This window comes from Bemisia tabaci, chromosome 4 (assembly GCF_918797505.1).
Source record: "Bemisia tabaci chromosome 4, PGI_BMITA_v3".
In the NCBI taxonomy this organism is placed as follows: Eukaryota; Metazoa; Arthropoda; class Insecta; order Hemiptera; family Aleyrodidae; genus Bemisia; species Bemisia tabaci.
Genome location: NC_092796.1, coordinates 24,682,941 through 24,705,132, shown reverse-complemented (window position 1 = coordinate 24,705,132; position 22,192 = coordinate 24,682,941). Strand labels below are relative to the sequence as shown.

Genomic DNA, 22,192 nt, shown 5'->3' with positions numbered 1-22,192 from the left:
CCAATTTTTATTTTTATTTATTTATCTTACTTATTTATTTTTTTCTTGACTTCAGACTCTAGTTTGTCTCCCTTTGTTGTCAATCCTTTTATTTCTGCACTTTAAAACTTTCACAATATCTGACTTTTTTTCTTATTTAATTTAAACAACAACTGTTCATCTTCCCTTCCTTAGCCCTTTTCCCCTACAATGCCGCAAAATTCTATTTACTTTCTGTCTGCGTTCAGATAAGAGTTTTAAAAGAGTCCTCCTGTCACCTTATTATTTTCCCATTTTCATCAAATCACTCATTATTCTCTTTTTGAGAGGTACACGGCAATTTACATTAAGATTTCTGTTAAAATGAAAAATTCTCTCTGCCGTTTAACTTAGATTGGTCAGGATTTATGAGTTTTCCATGCAGTGATGAATTTGCCTTGGAGACCGATTTTCTTTTAATGGATTCTAATCTTTCCGAATTCTTGCATTTTTTTGGGTGGGGCGGGAGAAGGATATGTCGTGCCCATGGCCATGACGAAAATGAGTTCACTTCTACACCCAATCTATCGGAGTCTGAAACCCACCCCACAGCGATGCACGAGAGAGAGAGCGCGGGAAAAGAGAGATGAGAGAGATTTAGAGTTTATTAAACCGGGGCAAATCTCTCATGCCCGATACTAGCATGCATAAGTAACGATTTTCTATAAGCGTAGACTGAATTGAGTTACAACCGTGTGCTTTAGGAATTTCACCCCTCCTCGACATCACAGCCATGAATTTCTTTGCTTTCGTCAGAGCGGTTGCAATTTAAGCGTTGCTTTACCTTAAAAAATATTTAAGGATTATGTATGCACGAATACTGAGGAAACTACTTTCTTGAGAAACTGAAAAAAAAATACTTCAGAAAAATCTTCGGAATGTTTGAAATGATGATGAATGCCAAATGAGTTGGTATGGCAGCATCGCACAGGCGATAAAATATAAGGCGTGGCAAAAAAATTTATGAGGCAAAACCCTTACCGTCATTCACGTGTGTTTGTGCATCTCACGTGCGTGATTCTGCATGTGATGCAGAGTTAAAATCCCAAATTAGAAATCAGCCGGGGTTCAATCTATTATACATTTAACATTGCTCGAACCCCCAACAATTCGTGCAGTCTATAAGATGAGTGCTGAAGAATTTTGATTTAGTGTCGCAATTTTCCGTCCCGCATGTTATTGTGTTTATTGCCAGTGTCTAGCGGATTTGAATTACATTCTGAAATGAGGAATTACTATTTTTGAATCATTTTTGCGCCTTTCATTTTTCTATGCCGACAGGTGCTTTTATGAGTGTCCAAAATAGTGGTTCCTTATCGCAATATGTTGTCTATTTTTGAGTTTTCATAAGATATGATGTGACCATATAGCTGAGGTTTTTTTCAAGAAAAACATTGCGGATTTTTAAAGAAATGAGTAGAATTTTACAAACTATTTTGTTCATATTTTAATTTTCAAAACAAAGAAACAACTGATCGATTTAACTGCCAGTCGATGCAGGAGGCTCAAATTCTATCTCAAAACAATGTTTTGAAACGTTTCCGTAAAAAAAAAGAAAAATATCAAATTGTTAAAATTGTTTACTACGCGCGATCTGATTGAATAAATTGCTATATATTTATATACAAAAGAAAATGCACTAAGAATTATGACTTCGAAAGAGAACGAAGCATACTTAGGCGTGGATGGACATTTTCCAGGAGAGAAATAAATATATTTTCTTTAAGCCGAGGTTTCCTGAAAAACACGAACAGGACCTTTCGGGGGGAATGTAGAAAATAACTGAGGTTGCCTAAATCATCTATATAGATACGATGAATCTAACAGCTTTAACTGCAAATAGTGAACTATAATATAAAGTACAGAATCAATCGCTAGAGATAATTTAATCAACACATCTTCATTGAAAACGTTTTATTTCTACATTCTACCATTAACAACCACACGTGGAGAGATGGAAACGCCTTTTACCTGGAAAAATCCTGTAGCGAAATCGTGCCTCTGAATATTGATAGACCGGAGCTCGTTGAGTTCTTTTTTGCTTCGATTTTCTCTATATTTGAGCAATTATCTATCAATTCTCAGTTCAGAGTAAAACGAATTTTACCCTTTAGCGATCTTTTCTGACCATATTTTTTACAGGAAAAGATTGCTTGTCAAGTCTCGATCATTGACATATAAGGTCTTGAGTTACTGGTTTGCATACGTTTTTCTTGCCGAAAGCGTAACTATAAAAATTAATATTCATCGCAGTAAAGAGATGTGGCAACTGAGACTGAATCTTCGGGAGCCTATTTAAAAAGGGTTTGTCTAATAGTGGATGTTGACCATTTTAAGATGAGAAATTTAGATTTTGTCTAAAATTTACGGTCTTATTTTTTTCTTGAACAAGGCTTTGTGTAAAAGTATATTTATCGGTTTTTTTATCCAGTACATTACTCGGGATTGTGTAATTTTCAGAAGCATAATACGTCACTTGGCTGACAAAAGGGCATAGCTACATTATGAGATGAGCCCGGAAAAGCCTTACATTGTATGGACAATAAGGTTCATCGGAGTAGTGATGCTTTGAACGTTGGCAACCCTGTTTTTCCTCCATTTAAATGCATGTAAAACAATCGATTTTTGGTGAGGCAGCTTGCCTCACCTAAAATCGATATTTTAAATGGATTTAAATGGAGGAACAACAGTGTTGCCAACTCGCAAAATCGCCACTGGTTCATTGCAGAGTGCAGTTACGCCCTTATGTCAAGGGAGCGACGAATATTTGAAACGCTTAAAAATGTAGATCTCCCACATTGTAAGTTATCTACTTTTTGCAAAATGGTGATTGGTGAGGATGTGTGGTGAGCAATTCGTCCAGCAAGCATTTAGACTCAATTTGACAAACTATTTTTACACAGTGCTCCACCCAGCGTCAATATATCAATGATGATTAGGCGGAGAAAAGTCTCACGTCACTAGACATTCGACAAAATACAGTATTAATTAATTAATTACCATTACAAGTTTGTAAGTTTTGCATGTCCACCCGTTGACACAGCACGTACAGCTTGTAAGTATTCAGGGTCTCTGAAAAATTGTCTCTCCAACGAGTATAGCAAACAATGAATTTAAAATTACATTTTTCCGATAAATATAGGTCATGGGAGGGAATGCATTTCTCTTTTCTCTTTTCCCCAGTGATTACCAATGTCGAATTCATCCGAGCAATTTGTCTCCTAAATTTGCAGACGCGTTACAAAAGAAGGATCGGAGATAGAGTCACTTATTGAAAATTCACTACCGTCTGGCGAGATCCGGACGACTATAGTCTTCTGGCGTAAAATTGCCATGTCATGCCCACCTTTGTTCAAGTTCCTTGATAGTCAACTTCCTTTAGTTCGAGGCTTCATAGACTGCCGATCGCAAGGCCTGCACACAGCGGTCGAGAAGCAAAAACATCTCGCTTTTTCGGCCGTGCATAGGCATTTTCCAATCAATTTGTTATTGGCCGGAATTAAAATGGATCTTGCTGCGCATAGACGTAAACAGTCTGCACGATGCAAACAGCATCCTCCGTTCGAGAAAACTCGTTATTGTTTCCAGAGAAAATACCATGCATGCGTTATGCAACACTGAAAATGGACCGTTTTTCCACGGTAATGTGTAATTTAGTATCTCAATTCACGGATGTTCCGGATTTCATGTCCATTTCCTCTGTCATGAAGAGCATGCAATCTTTTTTTTTTTTTTTTTTTTTTTTTTTTTTGGAAGAAACTTTTTTTAAGTACAACGTAACTGCTACAAGATTATTTGTGAATGAGCGATCATTGTTATTCCCCTATTTAAAGCTATGGTAAAGAATCTATCATTAAGGCGTTCGTTGCAAAAACCTTGTTTATCGATCCTTTTCCATAGGTTTTACTGGCAAATCAATCGACATATCGTAGACACGCCACGCCACTGATATAAAATCGTAAGAGTAACGCGTGACTCAAAACGCCTGAGGCGCGAAGCACTTCGGGAGGTTGGACAGCGAAGCGGTCGGGGGGCGTAGCCCCTAGTATCTAGCAATACTCTTAAAAGAAGTGAGGAGGGAGTTTACATTTTGAAAGTTCGTAGTAGGACATGTGTTTCCGTTGTTTCAATGTTGATATTGTGTCATTCTTGCTCGAAGCTTTTGAATGATGTAAGGTATAAATTGCTCCTTACGTATATATGAGCACCTCCTAATCGGTGGGCAGCATTCGGAAGCTAGTCGGGAAATGAATCGTCTCCCACAAGTGAACATATTATTTCATTTTACTGTTTGTTCACGGTCGTTTGAACCCAATAATACGGCAGTTAACTAATCATCACTTGATCGTGGGACTGTGGCGTGCTTAAAGCGCTCTGCGCAAGGTTGCTAAATTGAACGAATGGAGCAAGCCCTCATTGACTGAAGTGTATAGAAAAATTGGGCAAATTTTCATTCATGATATCCTCGATCGTTAAAGATAGACCTCTAGCCGCTCAACCCATAATTATGACGGTTTCAGCATCCCCTTAACTTGGCGGCCCGCGGAAAAACAAGAAAACTTTGTGTTATTACACACCTTTATGCGCACCGGCGCTTGAGACGTGATCTCTCGTTTGAAATCGATGCGCTGAAAACGAGTGGCTATCAAGTTTGTCTGGGGCCTTTTTCCGCGTTTTGGGTTGTTAGCACGGTAGACCATTGCATTTTACTGCGTTCTACCGAAAGCTGCATTCTCTTTAAACGAATACAAAATGTTCACTTAAATAATTGTATTTGAAGGGCTTGGTGGACAAGGCAAAAAACTGCAAGAATTGCAGTTTTGAGAAACGCGTATTACTCGAAACAGCAAGAGGCTATATTTCGAGTAATACGCGTTTGAAATTACAGGGATCCTCATGGCGGAAAGAAAGTTCAAACCTACTTTTTTATGCTTAAAAATGTCAATTTGGGAGCGAATTTCTCTCAGAATATGCATTAAGGCTAGTTTTACTTGAAATAATTTATGTACTGTATAAACTGCTGAGATTGATTGTATTTATGAACCTATTAAACAAGGTGGCGGAATGGTGCTGGGTCCACACCATTTTGCGGGAAAAGCAAAGCCAAGAAGTTAACTTTAATTAACTTTAAATTTTTCTAACTTTAATTAATTTTTGGCATTTCTTGGCTTTGTTTTCCTCGCGAAATAGTGTAGACCCAACACCATATCACCACCTTTGTCACTTACAGTTCGGGCCATCTCTTAGTGTTTTTTTTCTCATTTGTACCATTAAATTTGCATCCTCTTCCTGGAAGGGGTGAGATTAAGTTTAACAATTTCAAAAAGGAGGGAAGACACAGAAATGGCGAACCTGGCTGTAACCAAGGAAGCCGTTCTGACTGACCATCAGAGAGGTAGAAGAGGCATGAAGAAAATGAATTGACTTGTACCTAAGTGCAGTATCAGTTTTATTGTTCCTCCCACGCGTGTTACATGGTAATGTGTTAAACTGGACACTGACAATGAGCATGAGTAAAATCGATCATGACTGATGCCGGATGCTGTGCGTGCGTTCCTGCTGTCAGCGCTGCCGTTTGATCGACTTAAATGCAGCTAAGCGTTGGCGCGTTGGACTGGATTTAATTGATTTTCTCAACAGTCTCTTAGTCAAACCTAACATGAAATAAAAACTGATACTAATAATGTTCCGTGAAAGACATTAAATTGTGTAAATAATTGAGTGAAGGAAGCCAATGCGATTTCTTCTTAATTTAACTTAACGTCAACCTGTGGCTGTGGAGTCATTAAGTCTCATGAAAATTCCATGAATCAAACAAATTTATTGTATAAGTCTAAACTTTAGACAAAAAATATATCTTTTGAATCTGGCAATGAGCCAAGGACCTGAGTCAACGAGGATAACAATAATGACCCCGCCTTATAATTTTAAAGTTTGATCAATAAGCAAAGATTCTGTTTAAGCGATTCCGTCGGTTGTTGTCGCCAACTTGAATCTCGCCTTCAATTTCACTGCATAGGCAACAATAAACACACATTCGTGTTGCTGGATAAGCTTCGATTGATCCGATAAACCATAACAATATCCGCATGGTATTATTCATCCGGAAGTCGCCTTCAATGTTTTTGCATAGGCAACAAACACACCGGAGAACGCTAAAAATTATCAATGCGAAAAACATAAATTAATTTCGATCTTTAAACCAATACCTGTTATGTAACAAGTGTGTCCGCGTGAAGTTCGCCTTCAATCTCGCCGCATATGCAACAAACATGCCCCCAACAAAAAATTTTCATCCCTCTTGTAAACCTATTCGTAGGTATTATCCTCCATACCGTGCCTTCCTTATCACTGTATCTCCGGGATTGTGCGCGTCTCTCTTGAAACTCTGTTCTACTAAAAAAAACTTACTCTTCATGCTATGTTATTATGTTCTCACACTTTTGGATCTATTATTAACATCTAATATTTCTTTAAAGTAGATTCAATGGAGACAACAAAGCGTATTTTAACCCTAGTCTGCCAAACGGATTTTTGTTACAAGTCTGCCAATTACGGGTCATTTTGACCCGTATTTGAAATACATGTGTTTGCTGTATTTTACTTCTTTTTTTTACACTTTTTTTGGTAACTATATATTCTAATGATAGTTAGGGCCTACATTTTGAATTTTTTATTTTCCTAAAACATCCTGCACTGTTCAGGTTATGCAATTTGCACTGTTTCTGATCTAGCATTATTTGTACAGCCCGATAATCAAGGATAATTTTTAGGTTTTTTAGGATTTTCTTCGCATTTTGGGTAGGACCGACTGGAATACTCACTCATACACATTTTTGGAAAGAAACAGTTATAATATATTACTTTGAAGGCTTCAAGGCTACAAATAATCATGAAAATAGAAAAATTTACTAATGTTAGTACAAAAACTTTGTCACAATAGTTCAAAAATCTTAAAATACAACTAGAAATTGCCTCTGAATTTGGTAAAATTTAGAATACTACTTTCCTTAGAGGAACGTGATAACAAGATAAAAAGAGAAAAATAAAGAACTAAATCTAAGTCAAGGAGGAAAAATGGAATTCCAGTTCCAACAAATGTCTTCAAAATTAACTATAGGGGAATTATCTCTAGAATTTGGTGAATCCAAGAAAGCTCTCTACTTGGTGGGAACTATTTTTACTGAACTATTTGTTGATGGTTACATAACCTATAACGTGCGAATCAAAACACACAGTGATGCCAACATAAAATGCATTGAAAAACAAAAATTCCCTATAGAATTGCATATGGGTCAAATAGACCCTTCAATTGCCGTTTGAGGGGTAGTCTTGAATAAAAATTCACCACGGGTCGGAAATTTTTTTTTTCACAAAATCATGATAGTTTTGCATAAATGAGGGTTTTTGTGGACCTATATCTGAAGCGCAGGTCCGTGGGCCGAAAATTAAGAAAGTTATGCATGTTTTTAGAGCCTGCCGGGTCAATTTGACCCATGTTTGGCAGACTAGGGTTAAGCTAAATACATTGGAAATGCCAACTGGCTAACTAATCATTATTTTAATCAATAGAAATTATGAATATGGAGCAAATAGCTACATTCAACTTTCAACTTTAAATTGAATGAACTTTAAATATGGCTAATAGCTCAGTACAATATTATTTCTCTTTAATTGTATTCAAATGTGCAAGAATGCACGTAAACATGTCTTCGATCAAGTGAGAGTAATCGGGACCACTTTTACTTTTTGTAAAGTCATGCGGATTTTTTGCCACGCGATTTTATGATCTCCCCTAGTCGAGTTCATATCCCTGCACAATGGCCACGAGTGAAGGTCAAATACTCGTTTGTACGCAAAAGAACCGCGGACAAAGGAATGGTGCATATCATCGAGCGGAAAATTTTCGCTCAAGAGGGCATGCTGGGTGCTCCAAGGTGAGTGTCCCAAGTACCCACGATGGAAAACAGCTCTCGAAGTTGGGACTGTAATGGTAGTGCCCGATTGCCTTATCGGGGGGAGGGGGGGTGGGTCATCTTCATATTCAGTCAACCTCTTCATGAGAAAGGCAACCGAAGGTTCAATTTCTGTAATCGCACCTTCAAAAATAGAAGTAATGAGAGAGTTTCGGTAACTAAAATCGAAAAGCTACTTGCTAACTGATAAAATTTGGCGATGATAAACACTGAAGGCACAACACCTAAACCGCACAAGTCATCCGCCCAAGGCGGCGACCTATCAATCTATCTTTTAAAATGTGCTTCTAAAGATTGAAATCAATGATACAACTATATCAACCTCCAAGTAGATAGAATTGCATACGCGCCGCAATGAAGGAGACCTTATTTTCTCCTTCTCGGAACCATTCACATTTAAATATAACAAGAGATTACACAATTCTAACAATTTAGGTCAGAGAAACGAAGAGAAAAGGAACAATACTGCCGTGCTAAGGAAGATCGAAGTATGAACATTTGAGAGTTCCAAATTTCCCTTGATAAAACATGCATTTTTGACAACATTCATACCCATTTTTCTTTGAAATTTTCAGATATTTTAGAGTAAACTACCTACGAAATTTTCTGAAAATGATGGAACAAAATATTCACAATTTTCCCTGTAAATTCGGTTTTTATCGAAGGAAATCCGGCAACGTCTGAAGGCTCATACGGCGTTCTTCCTTAGCACGGTAGAATAAAGGGAAGAGCACAGTTAGTGGAGAGATCAGGCCGGAACTTTACCTGGCGATGAGGGGTGAGGGGAAGAAGAAAGTTTCTAGGAGAGAAATTTTATAGAGAGCCCAAATGTTAAATGGCAAATCCATGGACCTCGCCGATGGACCATCGTTAACTGGTGTTTTAAGCGCTCAGCCGATAGGCAGCGCTTTTTGATTTCGACTTGCCTCTAGAGTACTAGTATACTAGTGCTAATTCGTTTAAATGACGTACCAGCTCATCGATGTGTAGGCTTTTTTTTGGGGGGGGGGGGGAGGGGTGGTCCAGTTTTAAAATAAATAAAGCTGTGAAAACCGTATTTTACGCTTTTAACGTAATGCGCAGGTAGTTTCGATCGTTTGTCTATAAGAAAATTTCTTGGCGGTAGAGTAATTCTCATCGAAATTGATCGTTGAACTCAAATGAAGCCTAAAAAAAACGCGCCTGATGAGCTCAACGGTGACTATCATTTTCGGGAAACGAAAAAACGCGTTTACGGTTTCCTTGGTAACCTTTGTTTGCTATCAGCTGATGTTTTATTTCCATAACCCAGCCAAGTCGAGGGAGTTTATACTTCCTTTCTTCACTAAATACATTGACTAACACCTGAGCGCTTTTCTAATACGACAGTATTAGAACTTTCCCGCTTGTTTTTTTTTTTTTTTTTGGATAGATGGGCTTGACGAGACGAGAGAATGAGGAGCCAAGTAGGATCTAACCAACATGTTAATCGACGTGGGTAAGCACTCCTTGCCCGTCGCGTCGCGTCAATTCCAAGGTCTCCTCGACGCGACCGCGGACGGTGAAAGGACCATGCAGGATCACAAGAACTTCAGCCTCCGCACAGGTTCAACCGATTCTCAAGTTCCCAGACATCTGTTTTCATCATTTATCTGTATTCTCAGGGCTTTCCCACGCGCAGAGATAATGATCAAGCCATGCTGCGAAAAATGATTAATCTCTCCGAAATTAATTTTGGCGAGGAACTGTAAATTCGGTCATGAGTTTCCCATGGGGTCACGTGAGGAGGTGCTGCAAGATGGTAGCGATAGGTTGACTGCTACGGAGCCAAATCCAGAGGAGATAAACGCAAAAGATGCTTTGCACCTCAGAAGACCTGTGGGGTTGTGTGTAAACAATTTCGAGGAAGTGGGTCGTGACCCACGTAGGACGTGATTGGTCAAATTATACCGATTTCATTTTTTTTATTTATATTTTTTAATTTAAAAACACAATATGATAAGGAGTTTGTAGTATCCCAAACCCAGTTATGCATTTTTGCAGTTTTACCTCCGATCTTGAATGCCAAAGTGAAAAACCGCATATCTTTGTTTGCAAGATTGGAGACTTCCTGTCATATTTCGTGGTTCATTCAAAAACTAGCCAACGTAATTTACCGGAAACTTCCTGGATTTTTCTTCTTTATCAGCAGAATATATGATGTAAAAATGTCTGGCTAAGAAGTTGTGTTGTTTCTCCTCAAAAACGTAAAGTAAAATCGAACAGTTTGAGACACCGCAAGGGAGATGCGCGGTTTCACACTGTAGTCATAACTATCGAGAGCGTTCCGCATATCACGCCAAAGTCACCCCTGTGCGACAGTCTTGTTCAAGCGGATCTGGATACTTCGATCGGTTTGCTCGTCGTGATCCTATCGATCGGTTGTTTCCTACTCGTCGAGAACTTAGCATCAAACTTGGTTCCACTGAGATGTAAGACGTGCCTTCTTTCTTGGCGTGGATATGCAAATACAAGGTGTGGCTGGAAACTGTGGTAACATTTTTCGGAGGGGGGTTATAAAAAAAAAGAGCCTCACATAGGGATAGCTCGCTCATGCAGTAAGGGAAAAGCAATGTCTCTAACGTCGTTGAAAGAAGAAGAAGGCAGAATCAAATGGAAAAATAAAACTCACATTTTTTAAATACATAACTCAGGATATACTGTAGAAGTGAGGAATTAAAGTTGAGCGATGGACCCAGGTACAGAGTACCGGAGAAGCAATAAGGCAAAGGTAAATTAGGAGCTTATAAGCGCAAGTATAGTTACGAAGTTCAAAAGAGAGTGTGAATGTTTTTACGAGGAGATTGAGTGTTAATCACCGATAAAAATGAGAGAATGAATTTTTTTGGATGTAACTTGAAACAAATGAATTCTCATTTTTTCTTCTTTTTTTAACGAAAAGAAGAGGAGAGTAATGTTACAGTCCGCATAAGGAAAGCAAATTTTGGGAGTCATAGATTCTTGTTTATATGTGAGCCCTAATAAATCTAAAATGGTCAGTGCTATATTTCTGACAGTGCTAATCGTGCGGGTGGTCAACTTATGAAAATGAAAGTCTATTAAATAATACTAGCACTTCTCTGCTAAGCTAAGGAGAAACGCCGTACGAACCTTCAGGCGTTGCTAAATTCCCTTCGATTAAATTCGAATTCACTGGGAAATTTGTGATTGTTATTCTTCCAATTTTTTTAGACAGTTTCGTTCACAGTTTAATCTAAAGCATCTGAAAATGTCTAAGGAAAATATTCATAATCCTCCTTAAAAATACATATTTTATCTGGAGAAATTTGGCAACTTTTATACGGCGTTCTTCCTAAGCACGGCAATGACCATTAAAATTATTTTTTACACCTCAGCTGGTGATGGTGTGTAATCCTAGTCACCCTCACAACCCAAGAGTCCTCCACTCCCTAACCAACTCCCACCCCCTAACCCCTATTCCTAGCCCTCCTTCAAATCCGTAGTCCCGAAATTTGAGATGCACTAATTTGCGTAACGCGATGGCGCTTTGAATTGCGGGTTGGAAGCGCAGCGGTCTCCTTACCTTGGCGTTAATGAGTTGGTGCCGACTTTACTCTACGAAGAGGTTAAGTCGAGGATAATAGTCGCATGCGCGATAACCACTTGTTCGGCGAGAATAAAAAAGCGAAAAAAGCGTGGATGTGAATAGAATTCACGTGATCGTTACGCGGTTGTGGCTCAACACAGAGCTCGGGCTCCGCTCGAGTTATAAACAGTTATCCTTGTGGTGGGCCGGCGCGGCGCTAGCGTGGTCGCCTCGTGGACCGCGCATAAAGGATTTCGGCGCATCGTTTTTACGAGAGTGCCAGGATTTTAGCCGCAAAAATGGGTTAAGTTGTCCGTCGCGCTCTGCCGTGCTAAGGGAAAACGCCGTATGAACATTCGAATGTTGCCAAATTTCCCATAGTAAAAATGTATTTCGTAAGAAAATGTAGCACTTTTTACCTTGAAATTTTCGGATATTTTAGATTGAATTCTGAACAAAAGTGTCTGAGAAATTGGAGGAAAAGTATTTACAAATTTTTCGACAAATTTGTATTTTATCAAAAGAAATTTGGCGACGCCTGAAGGTTCATACGACATTTTTCCTCGACATCATCGCATCGGCGCGGCGTCGTAGCCTCGGGTCCCAATCTTTTACCGAATTTCTGCCGTACTCCCGCCGTGACCGCATTTAAATCGGTGTATATTAGTACCGAACATGTTTCTTTACTGATGAGCTCTAGAATACATGTATTTTTATAAAGCTCAGGGCTTCCTATAGGCATTGATAATTTTTTGTGGATTTTAGCCATCGGTATGTAGTTGCCATCAATCACACTAAGTAAGATTTTTGCCGCATTTTCATATAGAGGTAGGTCAAAAATTAACACGGCGCGGTGCCGCCGAGTGAATTGGTCATTATACTGCCATATTGTTCTAGCCCCCAATTTGACCTCTTTCCTTGTATGTTACGGTGCCGTGTTAATTTTTTCTCGTACTTGCAAGAGGAAGGAATGAGGCCATCAAGAACTTCTGATGGCGCTAAAAATAGAGTTAGTATATTTGTGAAATGACTTAAAGCACAATGAGCAGATCTATAATCAAAGCTGCATTTTTTATGCAAACTTTTGATTAAGCTCATCATGATTTTTGAGCGAATAGTAAGGGATTACTCTCGTTTTGGTCGTAAACAAGTTGGCAACAGCTCTAACTGATGCTTAACCGTAACAATGTGGCCTCAAACCGGCAAAATTCAAAATCAGTGCAACCGCATTTGAATATTCGTCCGGCACGGGTTCGATATTCAAAAGAGTCGAGAACTCGTTTTCCTTTCGCTGGATTCCAGTGTCTTCCACGACTAGCAGACTACGTGCGATCTCAGTTGTTCGGCTCAACGACCTTCACGTAACCGTACATTTTGCACTCGTCCGCTCGCATTTTGATATTGAACGAACTTGACACACTCCCGCGTTAAGTTTATTTGCCACCAGTGGAATGAACTTAAATTAATGCATGCGCGCGGCCGGAGAGAAAAAAAAGAGACTTCGCGACAATAATCAACGTGATGGACACCTCTGTATTGCAAAAGGATGTAAATGTCATAATCAGCTCTGCGTTTACTCAGCTTTGAGCGGAAAGCTGTCGGGGCGTGCGAGGCAAGGACTGAAACTTCGTTGGCATCCGATAAATGAGGAAAACGCAGATGAAAGTGATTTCGCACCGTTCTGCATTTGAAATTCATCGGACGAGGTCTATGCAAGAAAAAACAGATGCATAAAGAGGAAGAAGAAAAACATTTCCCCATTCTTTGCAGAAAATTTTCACTGTGATGTTTTGCCCTTGGTCCTTTGAGCAGTCGATGAGTTTTTTTTTCTGTTTTGTATGTATTTTCCAATGAATTTCCTTGTCCTGTAAGAGGGGAAATTCACAATTGCAGGGGCTTGGGAGATAAAGCGCATGAGTGCAGTTTTTGCAATTTCGAGAAATACGTGTTTGAAGTTTCGAAATTACATGGATCCTTACGGCGCGGAAAGAAAGTTCAAACTGATGTTTTGATGCTTAAAAATTGGACTTTAAAAGCGAGTTTTTCATAGAATTTTCATCAAGACTAGTTATACTTGAAATCATTAATATCTCACTTTTTTCAAAAATTGCACTTTTGTGCCTTGATGTCCTCTAAGCCCCTCATTTAATCTTCACAGATGCTTAATATGTAACTCAAAAATTCATTTTTAAATTAAATATATTTCGAACCCAAATTAGCCACATTTGATACAGTAAAATTTGAAATTATTTATTCTCTATGGATAATTTTTAGCTCGAACATCATTATAATTTACTTCATTCTAAATAATTACTCTACAAGGCTTTCATACAGCCATATGTAAAGATTTTTTTAGTGCAAACGCATACTAAGTGCTGACTACAAAAAACATGCAACATACTAATTTAAAAAAAATGCAGCGGAAAATTATGTGCCGTTATCTTGAACGTAAACTCACTCTCGATTTCCTCATACTTTGAATCTGAACAAATATTTTAGCTTATTAAGCTCATGTGTGATAAAAAAGTAAGTAAGGAACTTCAACTTGACTCCCGGCTCAACAGCATAATTATGAAATTTACCGCGTTTCCTTCCTTACTCTAAAAAAGCTGAGAAACAAGAACACTCGAAGTATAACAAGGTCGATTCGTTTTCCTTTGAAAATATGAAATGGAAACAGGAACTTTGAAACAACACAATCAAGATGCGTTTTCTTATAATGTATATCTGATTAAAGTTCACCATTTACATATCTTTATAAATTTTTACAGCGCTTTTTCCATGGCTGCTTCATAGGAATACTACACTGCATTAACCTAATAACCATACCCTCTTTTTGATTGGTGTGACCAAACACGGTTCATTCGTTAACGAAAAGTCCGTCCATCCCAGAAGAGCGCACTTTAAATATTACGCCCTTCTTTCTTGCAATGTCCTCAAATCAGCAACTTTCACGCTGTGAAAGGAGGAAAAATGTTACGGAGAACTTTATGAAACCAAGAAGAGTATTTTTGTCTTTTATATCGAGTCAAATGGTTCAATACACATACAAATTGATTTGATTTACCGTGCGTTAAAATGTTGAAAGTGTTGGTTAGTTTCTTTCCCTGTGACAAGTCAATTTCCTGCTCCCCGTGAATACGTTAATATTCATCAAACAAACAAAAAAGGCACAAAAAAGATAGAAGGAATGATCCATGTTTTCAGTAAAATTCAAGAAAAGAGATTGACTGCATACACAGTGGGGCGGTAACTCTTAATTTTTGCGCAATGGACTCGGCGAGGGAGTAGAAAATCACGAGTCTTTTTTACAGTGCAACAAAATAGGAGATAGGCTGGAAACCCAGTATGACCTACCTAAAAATTACTTAAATTTTCGGGGAAAATCCGATTTTTTTTTTTTCGAAAAACCGGTCTAGACAGTTGGTGTCACAGGTTTGTTGTAAAAAGTCGAAAAAAAACGGGGAATTAATTGAGTTGCGTAACACCTAAACGCTCCCTTAAATACAGAATCAATCAACGATGGGGCATTCAGTGCAAATGAGAATAAGACGAGATAGCAACACCGAGAGGGGAGGGGTATTTAATTCTCATCGCTATTTAAAGGCCTCACGACTCTCTTGTTCGTGAAGATGATATCTTTTTACGGTGTGATTAACTGGTGTTCAGATGCGAAATGAGAGAGTTGCCACTTACCCTGAGAATCAGATACTTTCAGGTTTAATCATACCATTCATCCATAAAACTCTATTTGTATGTTTTAGGAGAACAAACTAGGTAAAGACTACGTAAAGCCCTCGAACGTGAAAATTGCTTGACTATTTTGATCTGACTCCTTCCGAAGTAACAAAGAGATTCGACTATGAAATTCACTATAATACTTTTTGTCTAGAATTCCCGAGTGCAGGTATATGGTTGTGCTACTGGCATGAATATGTCCAATATTAAGGGGGTCTAATACAAAAAAGAAATTCTTTCAATGTCACCCTTAATTCGATACATAAGTAAGACATGGTAGAAAATTTAACCTCCCAAATGATTCACGTGTTTCCCAAATTCTACCATTACAACAGTGATTGCAAGATGATCTTACACAGAGAAAACAAGCAATTTACATTTATTCTCTGAAGCATCTAAACCTTATTGCTGCCTCATTTGACATCGTGGTTCTCTAGGTCCTGAATCATGAAAATGTATCCGCCTTTAGCATGCAATCGTGCCATTTAAGCATCCAGGAGTCGTAATAATTAATGCTTTGTGCCTTTTATTGTATTCTCATGAACATCTGAGGCCATGTCAGTTTGAATCTTCAAAATTATTAATTAATATAAATCTAGTCTAATTTTAAGCTTTCCCAAGTAGGATCTTGAGAGCAACAAAAGTTAAATTCTATGTAAATGGTAGGAGAATTTCAGCTCATTGTGCTAAGAGATTCTGAATTCATTTTGGAACCATCCTAAAGGTCTCAAAAGTCTTGTCTAGCTAATAACCAAATTTTTTAGAAAATATTGCATGAAGTATAAAATTCAGAGAGTAATGGAACATTTACTCATTATTTGAATTATAGGAGAAAACCCAATGAACATGTTGAGGAAACTCTGAAAAATGTCTACATTCCTTTGCGATCCTTCTTGGTTTCATATTGTCGTTTTTCCTAAATTTGCGTTTAAGTCTCCGGTGTTTTTGTCATGCTAAACAAGAGGCGTCTAATTTCAATAAAAATATCACGTAGAATAATAGTTCTTTCAATTCACGGCAATTTTATCCATCAATGACGTATGCCTTATTCAAACGAAAATTGTTCCAAAAAAAGGAAGAATAAAAGGAAAGAAGAGAAAATAAAACATTAGCAAACTTGACAGAAATAAAATAAGTAGTTTTTCTTATGATAAACTTCTGCATCAATTTGAAGGAACTTTTGTGACTAATTCTTGATTTTGAATGGAAAGAATGTTCCTTGGCTTCATTCTAATCAATCAAGTTTTCTGTCAGAACAAAAAGTGAATCGGCCAGTATTTAATCTTATCCCGAGGTCTTCTTTCCGGTGACACATTGATCTACAAAAGTGAAGACCAGCTTGCACCTCATATTCTTTTCATCATACCCAAAGTCAACTGACTAATGGGGAGAGATTTGATTCCGTTCAAACTGATGGATTGATCCGCTCTTAGTGACTGTCCGTTCTCAAAACTTTTCACAAAACAACATCTCTGAGCCTAAATAGCTATATCGGTTGATATTCATTCTTATACAAATTTAACTTAAAGTTTAATCACTCTGGCTTACCATCAGTCAAGCATCCTCCTAGGTATTGCGATGGATGTGCGAGTTTTTTGTCCCAATATGAAACGAAGTCACTTTTATTTCTGAGAAGAATATGAATTACAGTATTTGCCTTCCATAGGGTCATCCACAGATGTACTCTGTATACAATCTCATCGTTGGAAAATTTTTAAGCCCCTTACAACAGGAGTGTTCATGTTTTGGGTCTAATCAGTGTGCATAGCTTCCTATAAAATATTAAGTTCACATCATCTTAGGCTTTTTGTCCCATATATGTCGTAGTCCAACCTCTCAATGAAACTGTCTAACAGTCGGAACCCACCAAAAAAGAAAAAGCAGTCTGCTGAATTTTCTTTTCATATTTAACGTGTTATGCTGAAAAGAATACTACGTTGCACGCGAACCCCTACGCACATAGTTCCTTTTAGCATATGAATAGCAGATTAGCCTTTCTCATTCGGATCTCAGTAAACATGGTTGCTGCATCCGTCTTGAATTGCTGAACTGAAAAATCAGATAACAGATTTCATTCTGCATAGAGAGGTGACAGATGCAAATGTCTCGCTGATTGCACCGCAATGTAAAAACGCGTAGCAGTGATGCAGAGCAATGATCGGTCACCCTGGACTTCAATTCACACGCACCAGTTGGGAAACTTGAATTATCGCAAATCGATAATCAACCATTTGAAACCATGGTAAAGAATCGATTATTTAGGCATACTTTAATAATCGATCATTTTCTATGGATTCAAATGACACATCGATCGTTTCATCGCGTAAGGCGCCACGCGAATGTTACGCACTGGCGCGCGAGACACTTGAATTAATGAGCCGAGGCCGGCCAGTTCCGTTTCATTCACGACACTCGTCATAACAAAACCGTAAACCCTCGCCAATGAAAGCTTTGATGTTTCTCTAGGCTTATGTTAAGTTCCTATTGTTCACCTCTGGGTACTCAATCGATGCCTCGAAGGCAGTTCGAGATAATTTAATTATCCTTACTGTCTTCGGTCCTTCTTGTTAATCTGAGTAAATTCTGGAATCAAGTTTTAAGTCAGGAGAGTCAAAACGCCTTCATTTCCGTGCGTAGGCAATAACGTGAAAATTGAATACATAGTTGCATCCAGGCGTTATAATGGAATTTGTTTTTTGTTCGTCGAATGCGATCGTAAGTTGGGACGCTTGGTTTATTTCTCTACACCTTAACCTGATTCCAGCGTCACCATTTTGCCGTTGAAGTAAACTAGCACTGAAGTAATCGCAACATTGTCAATTTTCCAAAAAACGCTTTAATTTTTCAATGTAAATGTATCTCAACATTGCCTTTATGAAATTCGGACTGCGGCCCCCACACTTACTGACCTAAAAACGAGAAAAAAGTGCAAATGAGATTCACGTTAGCAATTCGTGGATTGATATCTGGTGAGGGAAGCCGATATGTGAAGAAAACCGTAACCAATTAGGATTGGCCGTTGGCAATGGATCTTTGAATCGAATCATTTGATTTGCGGAGATTTAACAAAAACGAGTTGTGCGCCTGTTTACCACCAAGTCAAATTCTAATTATATCGGGTGGGTCCATATCCATTAGTAAACTTGATTTAAACTTTGAATTGTAAGAAATTTCAATAAAAAAAATGTCATTTACACTGAAGAAAAAGTCGATTGCGATCAATCTAACGGCGCATGGAAGGAAGTAAGAAAACAACAAATTAATTGGTTCAAAGGTGAAATTAAAATTGATAAATTTTCGGGTTCCATCAGAATTTGGGCACATTTAATCTACCGTCGACCGTAATAAATCAATCGGCTAAATTACACAACACGAAACCATTCAAGCACATCGGGTTTATAAAACATTTTATTCCTGGAATACTTGTGCTAGGTTTTATCTCTAGAAGTGAGTGAAAGACTTATATTTTTGGAATTTGATGGTTTCCAAAGACTGTAAAAATTTGAATAAGGACAAGATGAAATAATTTTCTCAGATCGCTGTTTGTAAACAGTTTAAATCCAATGCGCTATTAAAATTTAGCACAAGGGTGCATAACACTAATTTAATGTATTCAGTCAGTAAATGCGACTGATGATGTAAATACGGAATAATATTTTTAAGAGCATTCATAGGTTGCCTTGGGAGAAAGGGCAAATTTTAAGGTACTCCTAGAAGCTTAACCAGTGATCTTGGCATTGTGAAGACCGTGCCATTATGAACCGAATCATGCAAATTTAACGGCATTGAGGACAATTCGATCGCTCCCTGAATTACGGACGACAAATGACAAACTTTACGATCGACATTCTTCCCATTTGCATCGGGTAAAAGTACGTTAGCAGGACCTTGGATCTTAAGGATGTATTCTTTCCCACTCCTTGTGATTTGGGTACAAGATCAATCAGTGTTGGTTGGATTCAATTAACGCAAACATTACGATCAAATATAACCCAACAATCGACCATTCGTCTCACAGTCCCCAATGACTTATCTAAGCTCTCGTCCAGTCCTGTGACAATATTATGTACCATGTGACAATGCGTCCCGCGCAGAAATTAAATGCGGATTTGAATACTAAGGCCAAGTTTTAGCGCGTCGTTAATATTACGGGTGAACGGTGTCCATGCAAGGTTCCGCGATTAAAAAGAAAAAAAAAGAGGAATGAATTCAACGTTGGTGCATTCAGTGAATGAGGTATTTATTGTTTGTCGGTTGAACTACGTTTTTCAGAGCTGAAGCAGGTCAGATCTATTTAAAATCATGGAAATGAGGTTTAAAGTTTCCCGCCCCTCTAGACTAAATGTTATGAGAAATATATATTATACACCTGTTTTGGATAATTACTCTTTTTTGGGGGCGAAGAGTCAGAGAGTTACAAGTAGAGCTTAAAGTTAGGCGCAGTCTAGATTTTTTTCTGAATTCGACTTGTTTTGTCCACTCAGGCCAGTTTGAAGTTGTCTAAGTGCAAAATTAGGATTATTCTACAATATTGCTAACAAGGACCCCGAATTTTGCTATTTCATGATTCTTCTTAAATTTTCATTGGTATTAAGTGTTTTTTTTTTTTTTTTTTTTTTTTTTTTTCATTCAGTACTTTATACATGTTTTCTGCTTCGCTTTCATTTTCTTCCTATCACACTTTCCATTCTGCTTTCATTGTTTCCACTTCAAATGGAAACTCTCATGTTTTCCTCTTCTACTATTAATTTTTCTCCCTATTTTATTTTTTTCCATCTCCTTTTATTTTGTAGTCGTAATCTTTGCCATTATTATTTCTTTTGACTGAACAATGGCTGTGTTTATCTTGCCTCTTGGTACAAAAACTCCAATAAAAACCGATAGGTATAAATGAACAATTTCCTAAATCAAAACCCTCCTAAACTGCGCAATTCACATTGGAATTTCGTTATTTTTTGCAGTTTTCACTTAATAATGACACGCCGCCAAGAAGAGCAGGGGCTGAAGATGTTGTTGATGGCGTTTGCCGTAGCTGCGTGCTGCACAGTAGAGGCCCGCAAGACTTCCCGCAAACCCCACATCATCATCATGCTGGCCGATGACATGGTAAGCTACAGTACGAATCAAATTTTAAGGCAAACATTGTCCTTTACTCGTTTGACGAAATATAATTATACTGAAGAATTTTCAACCAATGTAGATTAAAATTATGTGAAATTGAATGCGAATCATTGTAAATTAGTAAAATTAGAATTTACTTAATTGAGGTATGCATTAATCGGTGCCGATCCTTAAAGATCAGCCAGAGTATGACATAATGAAGAATAAAAAGGTAGTAAGACGCACCAGTCAACAGATGGTAATCATACGATCATTGTGATGATCACGTGATTTTCGACCACTCATTGTAGAGGGGAACATCTAATTCAGAGCAAAATTTCCTTCGTTACATTACGCTGTTTGGCGCAACACTAGTTACGTCAAAGCAGAAAGCAACTGTAGACTCTTTAAATAAACGGAATTATAGATAAATCGTGCGGGAACCTGCAAGGCAATGTTATAAAAATAGAGCTTTCCAAAACGTTTGATGTCCCTTGTATTGATTAGAATTAGTTCATTCTTATAGACTGTATGTTGCTTATTCTAATGATTTTTCTGATGACGGTTGTCCTTTCACGATATTATTTAACTGACTCTCATCTCTTGACCTGTTTTTTTGTATCTCCGTTGTGTCTCAGGGATGGAACGACGTGGGATTCCACGGTTCGAATCAGATCCCAACGCCCAACATCGACGCACTGGCTTACAATGGTCTAATTCTGAACAGCCATTACACACCAGCCCTTTGTACCCCTTCTAGAGCAGCACTGATGACCGGCAAATATCCAATTCACTTGGGTGAGTACCCGACTACCCGTGTTTCACTTGTGATACAATTGATAAGCAATAATTTTCTAGCGGTTATGGTCGTTGTACATGTAAAAACTAGGATATATACGTAATTTTAGACGCTCGAAGTGAGACGCAGTTGGCAAAGACATTGAAGTAGTATTAAAATCATATGGATTACATTTTGCAATAAGGAACCACTATCTTTGGCTTTCCCATGAAAGCACATATCTGCATAGGAAAACCAATGGCACATTTGTTGTTTCTAAAATGGGCCAAAAATAGTGGTTCCTTATTGCAAAATGTAATCCATATAGGTTAATCTTTTGACAAAAAACAATGAAAATAAAATCAAAAGCTCGTCTTACCATCGTGATGGTTTTAAGTGAATGGTTCAGCCGAATGATTTGTTCTTTTTGCAATTATATAAATTCGAAAATAAGTAAATAAACAAATAAAAATATTGATTGATATGGGAGCACGCACTTGTTATTAATTCGGAGTTGAGATCACGAAAGGGAAAAAATAAACACATGGGTAAAACAGGCTGAATATGTATAGCTCTTTGAAGCTAGTACGTTTCAAACCGTCTCGATGCATATGTTTCAGTAACAAAAAACAAAGCAATTGAGAAATAATTGTGTGGCGGCTCAATCTTACTTGTCAGCACGCAACTACTCAACACAAAAACTAGGATCGGGTATCCACCCAATTTTTTACAAATTTATTTATTTTTTTAAGATAAAAATAAGCCTGTGACGGCTCGAAACATCTAGTCTTTTGAACGTTTTTAAATGTTGACCCTTGATTTCGCCCATGGATTTAGTTTTCTTCTTTCGTGACTTTGTTTTGCGCTACATTTTTAGAAATAAGGTCCCTTCGTACCACGAAGTGAAAAAAACATTCGCTAGTCGCCTTCTATTGAACGACGCGGCAAAAACAGCTTCCCCGCACTGAAATGGCGTCGTCGTGCAACCTACTTGAAAGTGATCTCTATGTTTCTAGC

General features: G+C 38.0%; 1 protein-coding gene across 1 annotated transcript in view; it reads left to right on the top strand.

The window, feature by feature from the left end:
- LOC109039068 (arylsulfatase B) overlaps window positions 1-22,192 on the top strand; it is a 56,926-nt gene that overhangs the window by 14,132 nt on the left and 20,602 nt on the right. Inside the window, 2 exon segments of the mRNA XM_019054398.2 lie at window positions 20,259-20,403; window positions 21,036-21,195. Of these exon segments, the coding sequence (XP_018909943.2) occupies window positions 20,272-20,403; window positions 21,036-21,195 (292 nt within the window). The 5' untranslated portion in view covers window positions 20,259-20,271.